A 17,450-nucleotide genomic window follows, 5' to 3' on the forward strand; every position below is an offset into this window, starting at 1 on the left:
GAAAAAATTATTACGTTTGATTAATGTTCATGTTAAAGGTTAAATAACTGTTAATAGTTATCCTCCCTATCAGTGTGGAAGTGGTAAGTTTTTGGCTATTTAAGTTGAAAGGAAATAACTTGAAGGCTACCGTTTAGAATTCTGTAAATGTACACTATATTCATGACCTATGATCAGATAAATGCATTGGCCGCAGAACCAGGAATACTGACCTTATTGATAGTGGACTACATAGCAGTACGTTAATATCCCAGATGACTTAATTAGGCTGCATTTTTTTCATGCAATATGAATAATGTGGGGACAGAGGCACTGACGTGGTCTCAGTGTGAATACAAATCAGGACATTCGCACAATGGGATGCTTTGACACGTTAAAGTAACACACTCATTGCGCCTATAGGAACATAAATTGGAATTTGAATCAGAATGACATTTTGTTTGTTTGGAAGCTGAGCGCCGTGCTCCCACAAGACGACACAAAGTCATTATCTATTTCGGAAAAGATGAGCAGCTTCTGTCGGTGGTGAGTAAACTCGGGTTTAAATGCTTCATTGGGCACCTTGAAGCTTTTGATTGAAGCTATACCCCAGATCCTTCAGGAGGTCAATGCTGCCTTGCTCATACCTTCTGTTGCGGATTATTTATCTCTGGTTGCGTAATTAATGAAGAGTTGGATCGGAAGTCAATTGGTGACTTGGTGTTCCGTCCAAAATTCAAGTCTGAACACAAAAGTTGTCCAATATCAATATTTTTTTTTAGATGTGATGTTACTGGTTGACGTGTCACCATACCATCAACCATGTGATACAACTCAGCCAATCAAATTTTCGTATCATTGCAACTCTAGATACAACAGACAGATTAAAGAGTCGAGAATCGAACAAAAAAAACGAGTTCTTGCCTCTCATTTACTGTGCCGTCTTTTTCCAGATTGATTGTCAATGAAACATTTTAAAGATTCTGCGGCAGTAGGAAACCCCCCAGGTTGCTCCTTCTGCATTCATCTCCATGACTTTGCCTCTTTTAGTCACTGAGAGAACTGCTTCTTTTCTCATCCGCTTCCAGTACTTTATCTCCGATGGGTTATTTTGAGTATTCCCATATTTAGTTCTGTTATGAAATATGGCAGTTATCATTAAGAACATTGCAGTCGCTCCATGCTACATACTAAGTTAGTGCATGACCAATTGTGGTTGGTTAAAAAACTGATTGGTGAATACATTATTATGGCAAAAAAATATATCATCTGGACCCCCCCAGACAGCTGGACCATCGGACCATCTCTGACCCACTTCACCCCCAGCATGGGCTGTTCTGTAGCCTGGGGTCGGGCAGAAGGCTCTGCAGGATCCGCTGCAGAACAGCCAGATTTAGAAACAGCCACTTCCTCCTGGCCATCAGACTACCGAATGCCAAATAACCCCCACCCCCATAAAGATTTTTAAGATGTGTATACTGTACATACAAACTGTTTTGGACGTGTAAACATTCCTCAGTAATATTGAGTTACCTCAACTAACAAAAGAACCGTTAAACCAATTTCATAATGCACTTAAGTTTAAAACATGTTTTTTGAGAAATACCTGGAATATGAAATAATAAAAAATTTTCATTATGAAGATATTTCAAGAAAACAACCTGACCGGGTCATTTTTGACCCACTTATGGAAGGTTGGGGTAGTAACACACAAAAACAAAAAAATCTTAAAATGTGTAAAAAGGTAAGCTAAAAATGTGAATGGCATGATATCAAAAATGTGTTTTTGAGGAATACCTGGAATATGAAATGATAAAAAATTTTGATTACAAAGATATTTCAAGAAAACAACCTGATGGGTTCATTTTTGACCCACTTATGGAAGGTTGGGGTAGTAACACAAAAACGAAAATTTCTTAAAATGTATAAAAGGTAAGTTTAAAACATGTTTTTTGAGGAATACCTGGAATATGAAATGATTAAAAAAAATTTATTACAAAGATATTTCAAGAAAACAACCTGACCGGGTCATTTTTGACCCACTTATGGAAGGTTGGGGTAGTAACACAAAAACAAAAATTTCTAAAAATGTATAAAAGCTAAGTTTAAAACATGTTTTTTTAGGAATAACGGGAATATGAAATGATAAAAAAAAAATTAATTACAAAGATATTTCAAGAAAACCTGACCTGACCGGGTCATTTTTGACCCACTTATGGAAGGTTGGGGTAGTAACACAAAAACTAAAATTTAAAAAAATGTATAAAAGCTAAGTTTAAAACATGTTTTTTTTTTGGAATAACGGGAATATGAAATGATAAAAAAAAAAAATAATTACGAAGATATTTCAAGAAAACAACCTGACCGGGTCATTTTTGACCCACTTATGGAAGGTTGGGGTAGTAACACAAAAACAAAAAAATCTTAAAATGTATAAAAGATAAGTTTAAAACATGTTTTTTTGAGGAATACCTGGGATATGAAATGATAAAAAAGTTTAATTACGAAGATATTTCAAGAATGATCCACTTATGGTGTGATTTGTGGAAGTTTTGACATTAAACCAGAAAGTAAAGTGCAACACATTCATTCATTAAATGCTTAACGTAATATAAAGCCTTTGTAGAAGAAAGTGATTATTCCAATTGAGCGCTTTTATATCAAATTCAACTCGCTTCATCCATTTTGTCAATGAACGCTGAGCGACGTCTCACATTGATGCAATTTTGTGTCTTTCACGGAGAGAGAGAGAGAGAGAGAGAGAGAGAGAGAGAAAAGCGAGAGAAACCGGGAGAGAGACAGAAAAGGACGCTCACGCTCCTCCTCCTTCTCCTCCTGCGTCTCGGCTCTCTGTTCGCAGTATAGCCGAGAAGCGAGCGTCTCCCGGCGGCTTGCTCTCCGGCATCCCTCCGCTCGAGCGGGATGCAAAGCGAGCTTACCAAGCTGTGGTACGTCCACTCTTCGACACTTTTCCACGCCGTTCCTAATCTTTATGGGTGATTTTTTTTATTTAATAGACATATAATGTGGAAAAAAAATCATTACTTAAACGGAACTAAACTGCTGTGGAAGTAGGACGCCATTTATGGGATGGAGAATTTCCAGTCGGTGAGTTGAAGCTAAAATGTGTTCTACTTCTTTATTTTGTAATGGAAACGTGATAAGGGCTTTGAACGCACCAGGTCGTAAATGATGCTTTCAAGAACTTGTTGATATTGCTACTTAATGTTGAGAATTTAATAATGGTTTCATTATTTATGTTTTGTCATTTGTTGGTGAAACTCAACAGGTTAGAACGGCTCACTGTTTCTAATTTGGAATATTTAGGATGCTAAAAGTTGTAGTTTTGTTGTAGTTGTTGACTTAAACGTATTTAGGATAGATGGTGATGTTTGGAAATTGTACTTTGTGATTCCAATGTATTTTTATGACACTCGAAATGTTTTAATATCTTCAATTGACTCCATTCCTGTTCCTTGTCTCCTTAGTCGGTGAAGATACGCTGAAGTCAAGCTGGTTGTGAAGGTGCAGGACTTGTCCCCCCCTACGCCCCAGGCCGGAGACAATATGGCGGCGGGAGTGGCGGCATGGCTTCCCTTCGCCCGGGCGGCGGCCATTGGCTGGATGCCTGTGGCTAATCTTCCCATGCCCGTGGCGCCGACTGAGAAGAACAAGCGTAAGGATGAATTAATCATTCTAAATGTCAGCGGACGACGATTCCAAACCTGGAGGAATACATTGGACCGCTATCCGGACACCCTGCTGGGAAGCTCCGAGAAGGAGTTCTTCTACAACGAAGAGACACAAGAGTACTTCTTTGACCGGGATCCTGACGTGTTTCGTAGTGTGTTGAACTTTTACCGCACAGGCAAGCTCCACTATCCTCGTTACGAGTGTATTTCGTCCTACGATGAAGAGCTCGCGTTCTTTGGCATCGTTCCGGAGATCATCGGCGACTGCTGTTATGAAGAGTACAAGGACAGGAAGAGAGAAAACGCGGAACGTCTAATGGACGACCAGGAGGACAATAAGGATGCTAAGCTCCCCAACATGACCTTCAGGGAGACAATGTGGCGGGCTTTCGAGAACCCTCACACTTCCACAATGGCGCTGGTCTTCTACTATGTCACCGGCTTCTTCATCGCCGTGTCCGTCATCACAAACGTGGTGGAAACGGTCCCTTGCGGCTCCGCGCCCAATCAGAAGGAAGTGCCATGCGGCGAGCGCTACACCGTGGCCTTCTTCTGCATGGACACGGCTTGCGTCATGATCTTCACTGTGGAATACCTGATGCGCTTATTCGCCGCACCGAGCCGCTACCGTTTCATGAGGTCCGTCATGAGTATCATCGATGTGGTGGCCATCTTGCCCTATTATATCGGCTTGGTGATGACCGACAACGAGGACGTGAGCGGCGCCTTTGTGACGCTGCGGGTTTTCCGTGTGTTCCGTATCTTTAAGTTCTCCCGTCACTCTCAGGGCCTTCGCATCCTGGGCTACACTCTGAAGAGCTGTGCCTCCGAGCTGGGCTTCCTGCTTTTTTCCCTCACTATGGCCATAATTATATTTGCTACCGTCATGTTCTACGCGGAGAAGGGTTCAAGCTCCAGTAAATTCACCAGTATCCCGGCCTCCTTCTGGTACACCATCGTTACTATGACAACCCTCGGGTAAGAACACAGCAGACGCCTCTTTTATCTGCTTGCAAGTACATGTGTATGCCTCTGTGTGTGTGTGTGTGTGTGTGGTTGACTTTGTGGCCCCAAAACACATCCAAATGCTTCCTTATTTTTCAAAACATACGACACTTGAAGGCTGTGGAGAAACAGCAATCAGTTTTAAAAATAATAGCGCTCTTCTGGGGCATAGCAGCCATCAAGATATTCCCTTCTCTGTCGCTAATGGTTGTAGCCTGTCCTTTATACGCCAAAGATAAGAGCGACTTGGGCGATTACACTCGTAGAAAAAGGGGATGAGTTGAAAAAGGATTGCAGTCAGACAAAAACAGCGGCTTGGAAACCAGATTACGGCATTGTTTCCCTTTCTGACCCCCCCCTCTGTGATGAGATCAATGCACTTTTAGAGTCAATTCCAGCTTGGACTTTATGCTTTGATGGCCATCTTGCTCCTTTGTGGTTGGCTTTTTGGCACACTTGTTGCTGGCTATGGAGGTGAAGGGCTTTTTGATGCTACGATATACACTCAATCAAAAAAACGAGAAGCTGCACAAGGTGACCAGAAAGGGGGTTGCACCTCAGTACCAGCAAGCAAGAGGCGGAGCTAATGACACAGCCTCTTATTGTGATTGGCCGGCAGCTTAATCAAAGTAGTAAACACCTTAGACAAAGTCTATTATGTTCTTTCTGTGCATTTGAAATAGAGGAAAACTCCTAGCAAAGCAGCTAACAATGATTCCGATAGAGCCCAAAAAAAAAACGATAAAAAGCCAAAAACCCCTCCAACAACGTTTTATATATATGCTTTCTGTGACTATTCAATAGCAGGAACATTCGCTCTAACTGGGATGCCAAATAATGGAATGGCTGTATCTTCCAGCACATGACTGCTCTTTGTTGAGCTGGTAGATTCAATTCAAATACACAAACGATGCAGCAACTGCATACGTTGACATTACCTGGTAGTAGTCATGTGCGGATCAGTACTGCAGTATCGATACCGCCGATACCACATAGTATTTAGGCTCTGTAATCGATTCTCAAATGAAAATATTGACGCTTTGATACATCAGTCATTTGAGGACGGGCACAGTGGTAAAGTGGAAATTATTGAGACGTCGTCCACATAAAATGCAGTTGTTTCTCTTGTGTCGTATATTGTTTATTTTATGTACTATGCAATGATTTAATATGTACCTGACATGTTTGGTTTATTGGTATTGAATTGGTGTTACCGATACCGGCTTGAATTTTATTCAGTATCGAATCAGAATCAGAAATCAGTGGCGTGAAGTGTGAGAGCGCAGTGTCACTACACCGGAAAAAAAGTTCTTCGGCGTCAGATCCTAATAATAATGCTGCTTTAGCTTGGAGGGCTTTACTGGCGGTATTGGTGCGTCCCATTACGTGCGCTGATAATTGCCTCATACTGGCTGTTTTTTCTTTCTTTAGAATGCACAGGATTGTGGATGATGGGCAAAATTCCAAGAAAGGTGCAAAAAAGGGCATTTTTTTTCCATGTACTGACGAGCCAGTGCTGGATTGTATGGACAAATGAATTAGCTAAGAGTCGCCTATGCTATTGCGCTTAATACACAGATACGGAACTTCCCACCGGATTGACACCTGAATCACTAAACTGGCCTCCTGTTGCTTTTAGTACTTGGATTGTTGTCCACTTGTGTACACTGCGGTTTGTATGAGTTGGGGTTAGTTGTTGAGATTGGCGTCATCGATAAAGCAAAGCCAGAAGTGGGTGTCAGAGTGACAAATGATGTGGCCCACTACATCTGCTGACTAACGTAAAGATGCCTGACAACATGGCGTCTGCACTTGGTTAACGTCATAAACACACACAGATATTTAAGTATGTATTTGTCTATTTGCTCTGCAGACAAATATGTCTGTGTATTCATAAATACTTTGTGTTCCGTCGGATTCAGGGTTCCCCGGACCAGACAGAACCGACTTAATTAGTAACCACTACCTGATTGCTGAGCTGATCGGGTCTTCTAGATCCTTCACTTCCTGACCTCATTCGATAATGCCGTCGTATTACTCAAACTCGTCACATCGTCTTTCAAAAAACGCATCAGTTTCACCAATCCTCGAAAAACCTAGCCGCTCAACTGCAGGATCATTTACTCACAAACTAGTCTCGACTAGATCGTAAGTCAAGAGTTATCCTCGACAGTACACTAGCATTCAAATACCTTGGAAATACATTGGAATCAAATACTTCGCAACATCTCCTGACTTGGACCCTCTGTCACCTAGCAGTCCAACTGAAACAAATTAAGACCTTGGTTCTTAATTTTGAGGTTGCAAATTCAATTCCCCTGTATGCCTTCATCATGTTGTATTCAATTACATTTAACATTCTGTTTTTTGTTCTTCTGGAGGACCTCATATGAATTTCATTATTTCTACAGCATTTCAATACAGCTTCAGCTCAGCTTCAGAACTATTCTGACATTCATTGGATGTTTCAGCATTTTTCCACACAGTTTCAGTCCAGCTTCAGCTTCCAAACGACTCCCATGTTCATTCTATGTTTCGTTTTCTGTCCTGATGCCTCTGGCTCAATCTTTTTTGGGCTCTGATTCTTTGGTTTTGTAGCATTGTTTCAGGTCGCTACATATTAAATTCTGTGTTTGCATTAATCTACCCATGTTGACTGGCATGATGACATGCTGGAACGACGATTTTCTGCTTATGATTTCTGCTTGCTGTGTCTTTTAGGGCTTTGTTTATTTCATAATAATCCAGAGAGGCGGTCGCTGTGTGTGACTGGCCAATCAGAGAGCGTGAAGAGTGAATACATAATTGTCTTTGAACCCAAATACGGATAATAACGAATTATAGTCGTTTCATACTCGAAATCGGCAAAAATACATTATCAGTACCAGATACTCGTTCATAACGAGTGTCCAGCTCATCTCTCGTCTTAATGCTTGGAACAGAAAAATGGCAGGGGACAGTATTTACTGGCTTTGCTCTGGCCTCGCTTTTTGCTGACATTATAGCATGACTAAAAGGCTTAGCTAAAATCCTACAAATGAAGGACGAGCAGGCACACATTGACCAGGCTTAAAACAAAATCACAAACATTTAGGGCCGAAGCTGAATTATCTTATTTGTAATTAAATTGATGTTGACATTTGAAACATTAAATTATACATTTTCTCAACCTTATTTTTTGAGTGAGAAGTCAGGAATAAAACATGTACTGCATTCTATATTAAATTACTATTTACCACACTTGTTCCAGGCACCGTTATAATTATATTTGTAGTGTCAAAGATGAACAAGACAAATACTAGGTTTTATTCCGCTGAATTGTAGCGTTTTTGTGTCCTTGTTAAAATATATTATTCATTCATCATTGTATTTTCACATTGCATTTCCTCTTTTTCGCTTTTAACAACGCAGAACGTTTCATCGACATTGTTGGTGTTGTGGGGGATAAAACATGTAACCATTCAGCACTTCAGAGTCAAAATGGTAGCGATGAAACATTTATACAAATTTGGCTGGTATTCTGTGATGCACAGGAAGGCACGTAAGTGATTGATTGACAATGCTGTAGAGTTCCTTAGCCAATCATGATGCAGAACACAATGTGCATGTTCTCAAGTCAGAAATATGGATTATGGCCAACATTTCCAAAAGTGCAGGTTTCCCTTAAGAAGGAAGAGGTGAAGACTTTTTGCTATGGCAGCTCCTGGGGAACTTGAAATATGTTCCAAGCAGTACTGCGTACTTTTCTTAACTTTGCCTACATGTGCAAAATGAACTCCACAGCTGTGCTGAGATTGGAATAGTATCCAGCAACTATAAAAATATGCTTTATGCCGTGTAGTTTTACTACCTGCAGTGGACAAGTGTGTTACTGACAGGAGACAATGATACCGCCAATGAAAGCACTGACAGCTGAAACGACAACTGTCGAGGCAAAGTGACCAATTTACTTGTTTTGCCTGAGCTGAAGTCGCTAACAATGGCAAGTAGAGTTGACAGACAGAGGATTAAGGGATATACGGAAGGGTGTTACCAAGGTAACTAAAGCTTGGAATGATCGACCGACTGTCGTGGTGAAGAGCGTGCATTTTGCTTTATGATCCCAATGCTGGCAGCTCTGAGAGATTACAGCCAAGTCCGATGGATGATAAATAGGGGCGACATGAGTATTACTGGCTGCACGGTAACCCGTTGGTAGCATTTTGGCCTGGCGGTCAAGAAACCAAGTGTTGTTTTATCTCTGTTGATTTTGCATTTTATTATTATTATTATTTTATTATTATTGGAGACTCTAAATCAGGGGTCTCAAACTCAATTTACCTGGGGGCCACTGGAGCTAGGGTCTGGGCAAGGCTGGGCCGCATCAGGTTTTCCAAAAAAAAAAAACGCATTTATTAAAAACAGAAAAATATACAAACTTTTTCAGTGCTTTGGTTACGATTTTCTACAATAAAAGCTGTGATAAAACATTCCACTGTTCTCAAATATCTTAATTTTTAGATAAATTAGACAAATTATTTTTTTCAGATTAAAATGAACAAAGCATTATTAGAGCCCTGTAGACATGACAAAACACAACTATAGTCACATTTATACTTTTTTTATTTACAACATATTGCGCAACTGCACGGTCTTGAGACACATGCTAACTCGCAAACTAGAGAGCTAGCGACCTAAACGGTAGCCTTCAAGTTATTTCCTTTAAACTTAAATAGCCAACAACTTACCACTTCCACACGGATAGGGAGGATAACTATTAACAGTTATTTAACCTTTAACATGAACATGAATCAAACGTAATAATTTTTTTCTGGGTACATGATACCATACAGCATCCATATCAAACTTTGCGCGGGCCGCACTGACATTAAACTTTCATATCAAGACGGGGGCCTCAAACTAGTGCCCTGCGGGCCACATTTGGCCCGCGGGCCGCATGTTTGAGACCCCTTCTCTAACTAGTCTGTTGGTGTGAATGGTTGTCAGTCAAGGGTGTACCCCGCCTCTTGCCCAAAAGTCAGCTGGGATCGTCTCCAGCTCACCTTAATACAGAAAGGAGATGGAATAAATGAAATTTCTGACCGTTTATGACACATGTCAAACAAATCATAAATGAAAACTATACTGAACATTGTCACCAGGAAAGTTATGCTACTTGGTTGTGCTTTAAAGTGTAAACTTATGTTACCATTTTGCTTTTAAAAATGTACTGTATCAATAATCCTCCATTTTTTAATCTGTATAATCCTCTCTTCATGCCAAATTTGGATGGTTTCCTGTTCTTTGAAAGGCGGTCAATATGATATTGCTTGCATAAAATGCATTTAAAAATGCATTGACCGGTACATCTTTATTTATAAGGCAATACTGACACTGCTCCCCAGCTATTTATGTACGTACATACATCGTCCAGCGGAAAAATACCAGTTACTGTTTACGCTCACAAAACTTGTTTTTTCTGAATGTAAAAAAGATTTGTACCGAGTTTGGTAAGAAAGTGTTTTAGTTTGGAGCCCATATTGTGTGGAAGGACTTGCTATGACAGGAGCAAATGCTTTTAAATCAATAGTTAAATGTAGGGCAGATGCTGAAATATGCAGCAGCTTCTCCTCATAAACCTTGAATTAGACCTCGATAAATAAAGGTAAAAAATACCCTGTTTATCAGCAAGGGAAGAGGACAGAAGGAAGATCCAAGGGGGTTGTTATGTCTAACGTGACTGAAGGATAATTCACAAGGAGAGGTTATCAAGCATGTGCTTTATCTTACATCCCATTTTTTCAATCATGGTCTTGTCATGCATGCAAATGCCGTCCAGTTACAGGACACTATGTCCGGTCAAACCTCATCCCAACTAACTGCTCCAAAGTAATTGGAGTGAGGCTCAAGGTCCTGTGAGGGGGGTGGGGGGGACAAAAAAATGCACATCTGATGTGTCGAAATTTCATTATGGAAACACTTTACTTTCTTCCTTGTTTCTCTCTCACTGCTTGTCACAGTAGAGTGCCTTCAGCCATGTTCCCTGGAAAAGCACTACACTTACAGTATGTCCACTCCTTTAATTCAATTACCAGCATGCGGACTGGTTACCGAACAGTATGAGACGGTGGTGAAAAGTTTGAATTCCGTTGCCTGTGATAAAAAGGCTCACATGCGGTGTATAACTGAAAAAAAAGTCAGTGACTGATGCACGATCGTGCCTGCAGTTTTAAAAAATATGCGGCGTGTAGTCATGAAACAAGTTTACATTTAAGGTGCATACTGTAACGTATTGAGATGGGTGTAATATTTTAGCATGGTAAAATATAGCCATAAATGCAGCATGCTTGATGCCGCTCTCGTGATGCTGTGCAAGTGTAATGCTAATGTTGTGGCCAGTCAATGCAAAAAAAAAATATTTACGAAATTCTTATATTGTAATACGCCTGTTTTATGATGACTTCATGGAATCAGACAAGGAGAAAAATCGGTCACTCTACCCAAATTGAGTTGTTGAGACTTTGCGCATGCTACGGAACGAGTTTACCATGGAACTTTTAGATACAAACCAAAATAGTGGCGAACTGAAGAACATCGGGTGGTTTCAAAAAAACTGATTTTGTCCAAAAAACTGAGAAAATTTCTTTTTCTGCAGAGAGATGCAAATTTAAGCAGAACGGTGACTGACATCCGTATTTTGGATTTTAATGACACCTCAAACATCTGAACCGATGCACGATCGTGCTTGCAGTCTTAAAAAATATGCGGCGTGTAGTCATTTTACATTTACATTTAAGGTGCATACTGTAACGTATTGATGGGTGTAATATTTTAGCATGGTAAAATATAGCCGTAAATGCAGGATGCCTGATGTTGCTCTTGTGATGCTATGCAAGTGTAATGCTAATGTTGTGGCCAGTCAATGCATGGTACCGTATACTGCTAACTGAAAATTAACAAATTTCTTAAATTGTAGCACGCCTGCTTTATGACGACTTCATGGAATCAGAAATAGAGAAAAAGCAGTCACGCTACCCAAATTTAGTTTGAACAGCCCTGTGCACCGCGAATGCTACGGAACTAGTTTACCATGTAACTTTTAGATACAAACTAAAATAGTGGTGAGATGAAGAACATCGGTTGGTTTCAGCGAAAACACCTGATTTTTTTTGAAAAAACTGAGAAATGTATTTTTCTGCAGAGAAGCAAATTTAAGCAGAACGGTGACTGACATCCGTATTTTGGATTTTAATGACAATTCAAACATCTGAACAGTTGTTTACTTCTATGAAACAACAAAAACACAGGAAAAAAGTTTTTTGATGACAAAATAACTAAATGTATTCCCAAATTTAGAAACCCCAAAACATCATTTTACTGATGTTTGCATGTGTTTGAACTATTTACAGATGTGTGCACTACAGACGCGCTGTCAATCCTCCGTGATCGAGACAGATTCCCAACCAGACTAACTCTGCCAGTCTAAGCTGCCTGTATTTTTGTCTCTGCTGAATTTGTCACTATTTCCCTCTGTCAGCACGCATTTCAGTAACTTCTGTCTTCTTCATATTTGAGCTCCCTACTGAAAAAAAAAAAAAAAAAAACAGCTCCCAGCATCCACTGTGTTTTCGTGCTGGTATGCCGGTCTGGAGACAGGCTACCAGCATGACTAGCATATGTAATGTTTTCGTGCTGGTATGCTGGCTTGCACGGAAAAACAACATATGGTGGTACGCTGGTCTGGAAGACCAAAAATAAAATACTGTTTATATTTTTGTGACAATTGTACAATGGGAATTATTATAGACTCCAATTATCAACTAGACTAGCAGAGTATCCTTGGGTAATTTACCGCAGCAGATAACACACCGCATTATTTTCCTCACATTCTCCAGTTGCTGCAAAAGCGAGAAATATATCACCCTTTATGATGCAAAGCACAAAAAGGTGTGATGGATTGTCCATGTTTAAAATATACTGTACATGTGAGCAGTAACAAACGAGGTAAAAACCATAAAAGAACAATGACTAATAGGCACTGGCGTGAGTTTGACTTTGTCCATCAATAACGTGATTGCAGCCTGTGGTCAAAATAGCGTACATTTGAATTGTGACAATGACAGCATTCATCATTTGGCACCGCTGACACGATGCTCCATGTTAAAGTTCTACTCGGCTGCTAAAACATTTGGAAAAACTATCCATTTGTTTGGAGTGCAAATTGTCATTCTACTACTGCAGAAGAGGGAACATCTAATGACATGCAGCTCTGCTCAGTGCTTTCCACCCTCATTACTAAGAACGCTCTTTGAAATGCGCTAACCCATATACGAAAATGTGAAAGCTGCACCGAGATGTTTATTCCTGTTTATTCCAATTTCTGTCTATTTGATCGCACTCGGTCCGACCGGTGAGCGCCAAATGTCCTTCATCTTCTCACCTTTTGTTTGTTCTTGTTGCATCAATAATAAACCGCAAATTATTTTCCATGTCGTCTCGCACAAATGCAGCGGGGATGAGATTCCCCTGCTGTGTGTGTCTACACCAGGGGTCTCAAACACGCGGCCCGCGGGCCAAATGTGGCCCGCAGGACACTAGTTTGGGGCCCCCGCCTTGATATGAAAGTTTAATGTCGGAAAAAATTATTACGTTTGATTAATGTTCATGTTAAAGGTTAAATAACTGTTAATAGTTATCCTCCCTATCCGTGTGGAAGTGGTAAGTTGTTGGCTATTTAAGTTGAAAGGAAATAACTTGAAGGCTACCGTTTAGGTGGCTAGCTCTCTAGTTTGCGAGTTAGCATGTGTCTCAAGACCCTGCAGTTGCGCAATATGTTGTAAATAAAAAGAGTATGAATGTGACTATAGTCGTGTTTTGTCATGTCTACAGGGCTCTAATAATGCTTTGTTCATTTTAATCTGAAAAAAATAATTTGTCTACCCACCAACTATTATTTGCCGTTTTATTATTATTATTATTATATTTATTTATTTATTACTGATTGATTGATTTTCTTTATTGTTTATTTATTTTTCATCTTATTTTGTGTAGAAAAATAAAAAGTAAGATATTTGAGAACAGTGGAATGTTTTATCAGAGCTTTTCTTGTAGAAAATTGGAACCAAAGTGACGTTTTTTTAATTTTTTTGTTTTTAATAAATGCATTTTTTTTTTTTTTTTTTGGAAAACCTGATGCGGCCCAGTCTCACTCAGACCCGAGCTCCAGTGGCACCCAAGTAAATTGAGTTTGAAACCCCTGGTCTATACGCTTCAGGATAACCGAGCATATACTGCAAAATCGGACAAATTAATTGAGAAATACGCCAGTTTGATGCGTCTTTTTTTTTTTGTCCAGGCCCAGAAATTGTATCAATATGTCAGGTACATGCACCGATTCAGTCCAATCAGTTATGTTTACATGCACATTTAAAGACATCAAAACCTCAGTTTGTGTGATGAATCCATTCCAAAGGGTCTAAGATCCCTTTCACATATGTAAACATTTCGCAATCCATTCCAATTCCAGGCTTCTAATGTGACACCATTGGAGCATGGACGAGCTCCTCACTGAGCAGAGACGTAGAAGACGAGTTACTTGAGAGATTGGGATGGAAATTAGACTAATGATGCCAAAAGTCAACCTTTTAAGGGAAAAAAATAGGGCTTAAGTCCATGCCTGCCCGTATGCTTGGTGTCTTGAGATTGATCTCTTGCAACATGGCTAATCCTCTAAAGACATCTGCATTAAAAAGTGATTTTTTAGGGTAATGACTGGTGTTGTTCTGACAAGAGAATAGGAATTAATCCATCATGCTATGTGCAAGTAGTAAAGCACATGCTGAAGTCTTTCCCTGGCATTGCGATAATAATCCTGTAGCAGTTGACTGGTGCTGTTTCAGCATTATTCTATTTGATATCGACGTTGTAATTTGGTGTACCGGTGGTCTTGGTATTATGAATGACTTCAGTTCTGTGATGTCTTCCTTGGTGCGGCTAAGCAGGGACAGATTCTTTTGTTTATGCTCGGCACGAGGCAGAGGTCTCCTGAAATCTAAATTTGCCACGACTTCCTGCCAGCGTGTCCACCTGGCTGAGTCCAGAGAGTCAAGTAGTTCCGTAGGAATGTTTGCATCACCTGAAGATTCAAACTGTATATTTTTTTTATATATAAGCTTGTTTGCTTCTGGGGCCCAGCAAGGGGTGTATAATTTGATTTAAAAAAAACCCTGTGGGACGTACTTCTTAGTGGTGTTTTGTAGAATTAAATGTTATTCTTGGCTGCTGAAGTCGCCAGCGTGCAATTCCGGATGGGAATGGATTATTTTAAGTGCAGGTGAACACCAAGTACTTTAGGGATGATTGTACATATTTGTCGTGGTAAGCCGTTCGTCTCTTGCTGTAGCGATGAAGATGTCATTGAGTGCAGACCTGCCAACATGTACGCATTTTTTGTACATGTTGACTCTTTAAGTTATGTTTTATTTATGGTAATAGTAATGGTTTTATTTCATTTGAACATGCATCAGATTACAATTGAGTGCATCCCATAATCAGTTCCCAGTTCCACATGTCCAAAAGGAGTAGGAAGAAGCAAAGCTTATTAAATCCTACCCCTCCATCTGGTACTTTTACAATCGGTAACTGTTACATTTGTTCACTTCCTGCTTTCCATAATACAGTTTAAGGGTTTTTTTTTGTTTTTTTTAAATAATGTACCTCATACCGAAGTACAAGGTGATATGACCATACAATGACACAATGGGTACCGTAGTAAGTGTCAATATAGTGATATATATAGCACATCATGACTGGTTCAAGACTCTTTATCCTCGTAGTTAGCAAATTTATTTTATTTATTAATTTATAAATTTATTTCATAAATTTTTGTACAAATTTTTTTTAATTACATTTTTTTTTTTTATTTCTTATTTTTTGTCACGTACCAAAGTAAGTACAAGGTGATATGAGCATCCAATGCCATAATGGGTACCATAGTAAGTGTCAATATAGTGATATATATAGCACATCAAGACTCTTTATCCTCGTATTTAGCAAATGTATTTTATTTATTAATTTATAAATTTATTTTATAAATTTTTGGAAAAATTTTTTTCTAGTTTTTAAATTTTTTTCTAAATTTCTTATTTTTTAGGTAATTGGTTATTTTTAGCCTTATGCATTATTTTAGCTGTTTGAAGATTAACTATATCAGCAAGTTGAAGTATTTGTGATTTTAGAAATAAGGAGTTAGTATGTTCTCTGTAGGCGGCATTATGAATTATCCTTACTGACCTTTTTTGCAGTACATTTAAGCGAGTGAAGATTGCTTTTATAGTTATTAGCCCATATTTCCACACAATAAGTAAGATATGGTAGAACCAGAGAGCAATAAAGAGTGTGGAGTGATTTCTGATTGAGAACAAATTTAGCTTTGTTCAATACTGAAATATTTCTGGCCACCTTATGTTGTATATTTGTAATATTAGGTTTCCAGCTCATATTTTCATTTATTGTGATCCCCAGAAATGTATTTTAGTTCACCCTTTCAATGTCCACACCGTCTATTTGTATTTGCTGGTGCTTGTTCTTTCTGCTGTTAGCAAACAGCATGATTTTAGTTTTATTTAGGTTCAAGGACAATCTATTATCATCAAACCATCTTTTTAGTGTGACCATTTCTTCTCTGACCTTTCTAATGATTTTGTCTGTACTCCCTCCAGAACAAAAAGCAGTGGTATCATCCGCAAATAATACCAGTTTATGAAATGAAATCAGTGGATAAACTTTATTGAACATTCAATGACCTCAAAGACAAAACACCCAACTTAATTGACAGTTCCCACTACTCTCCGACTTATATAAGCAGGACTTAGCATTCCGAGTGAGTTGCCCACATGACTAAAACCCTAGTAGCACCCTCAGGGAGGCATCCATACAGGTTTCTATCCTCTCAAGTTACCAGTGTGGCTAATCAGTGTTGGAGCGTGATGATAGCAGCGGTCTAATGAGTGAATATAGATCAGGCTGTGGTGATGGATGTTGTTGTCAAGTGATTTGGACCATAATGAATGTTCCCAGGCCAGGTGGATGAGCCTGGCAGCAGGAGGCTGTAAGCAGAGCAGCTTCTCACTCAGCTGCCTCTTGACTTGGCTCGGCGTGACCAGACGCTAAAGCTTTGTACGCTCTTGCCACATGATTTAACAATTGCACGTGAGTTGCAATGTCAGAAACGACAACGGGGACACATTGGGAAAAATAAAGCAATGCAAAATGCAAATGAGATCGTGTCTTCGATAATTAGCTGCACATTCAATCATGATGTCTGTTGTTTTTTTAGACTTTTGTTGTTTTTTAATCGTAAAAAGTAAATTATTTCTAAACGACTTTGCTCACTCGGTGTCCTCGATATAGCTTCACCCAAAGTCTACTTTCAATCGACTGTCCTTTCTTCATCGAGCAGTCGTATACTTGGCCCGGCTCGCGTCTCCAGCTGTGAGGTCATCGATGTGTGTTGTATACAGAAAGCATGCTGGGAAACAGTAACAGATTGGAACAAAGCCCCATACAAAGCAGACCGAGGGCCCCGTCCACACTTAGGCGGGTATCTCATCCAATGAAGTTGTTTTTCCACCATTTCCACGATCGTCCAGATATTTGGTACTAAAAACGAAGGTTTTCAAAACCTCTGGACAAAGAGTGGATTTGGAGAAAAATCAGATTCTGTGTTTGGGTATGGATGCCAAGAACCGGAGTTTTACATTCGTTTTACATCCGACGCCTTTCCAGCGTTACTTG

The 17,450-nt window shown here is 39.6% G+C and overlaps 1 protein-coding gene across 2 annotated transcripts in view; it reads left to right on the forward strand.

Annotated features, from left to right (window-relative positions):
• The first annotated feature begins 2,537 nt into the window (after positions 1-2,537).
• kcnd3 (potassium voltage-gated channel, Shal-related subfamily, member 3) overlaps positions 2,538-17,450 on the forward strand; it is a 77,329-nt gene continuing 62,416 nt past the window's right edge. The window contains exons 1-2 of one of the 2 annotated variants that reach the window (XM_058085660.2): positions 2,538-3,087; positions 3,468-4,649. In XM_058085660.2, the coding sequence (XP_057941643.2) occupies positions 3,547-4,649 (1,103 nt within the window). In that variant the 5' untranslated portion in view covers positions 2,538-3,087; positions 3,468-3,546. The remainder of the gene's footprint in view (positions 3,088-3,467; positions 4,650-17,450) is intronic. The other variant, XM_058085659.2, reaches the window with a different exon arrangement.

This window comes from Doryrhamphus excisus, linkage group LG17, assembly GCF_037039965.1.
Source record: "Doryrhamphus excisus strain RoL-2023G ecotype Guam linkage group LG17, RoL_Dexc_Guam_v1.1, whole genome shotgun sequence".
Taxonomy (NCBI): Eukaryota; Metazoa; Chordata; class Actinopteri; order Syngnathiformes; family Syngnathidae; genus Doryrhamphus; species Doryrhamphus excisus.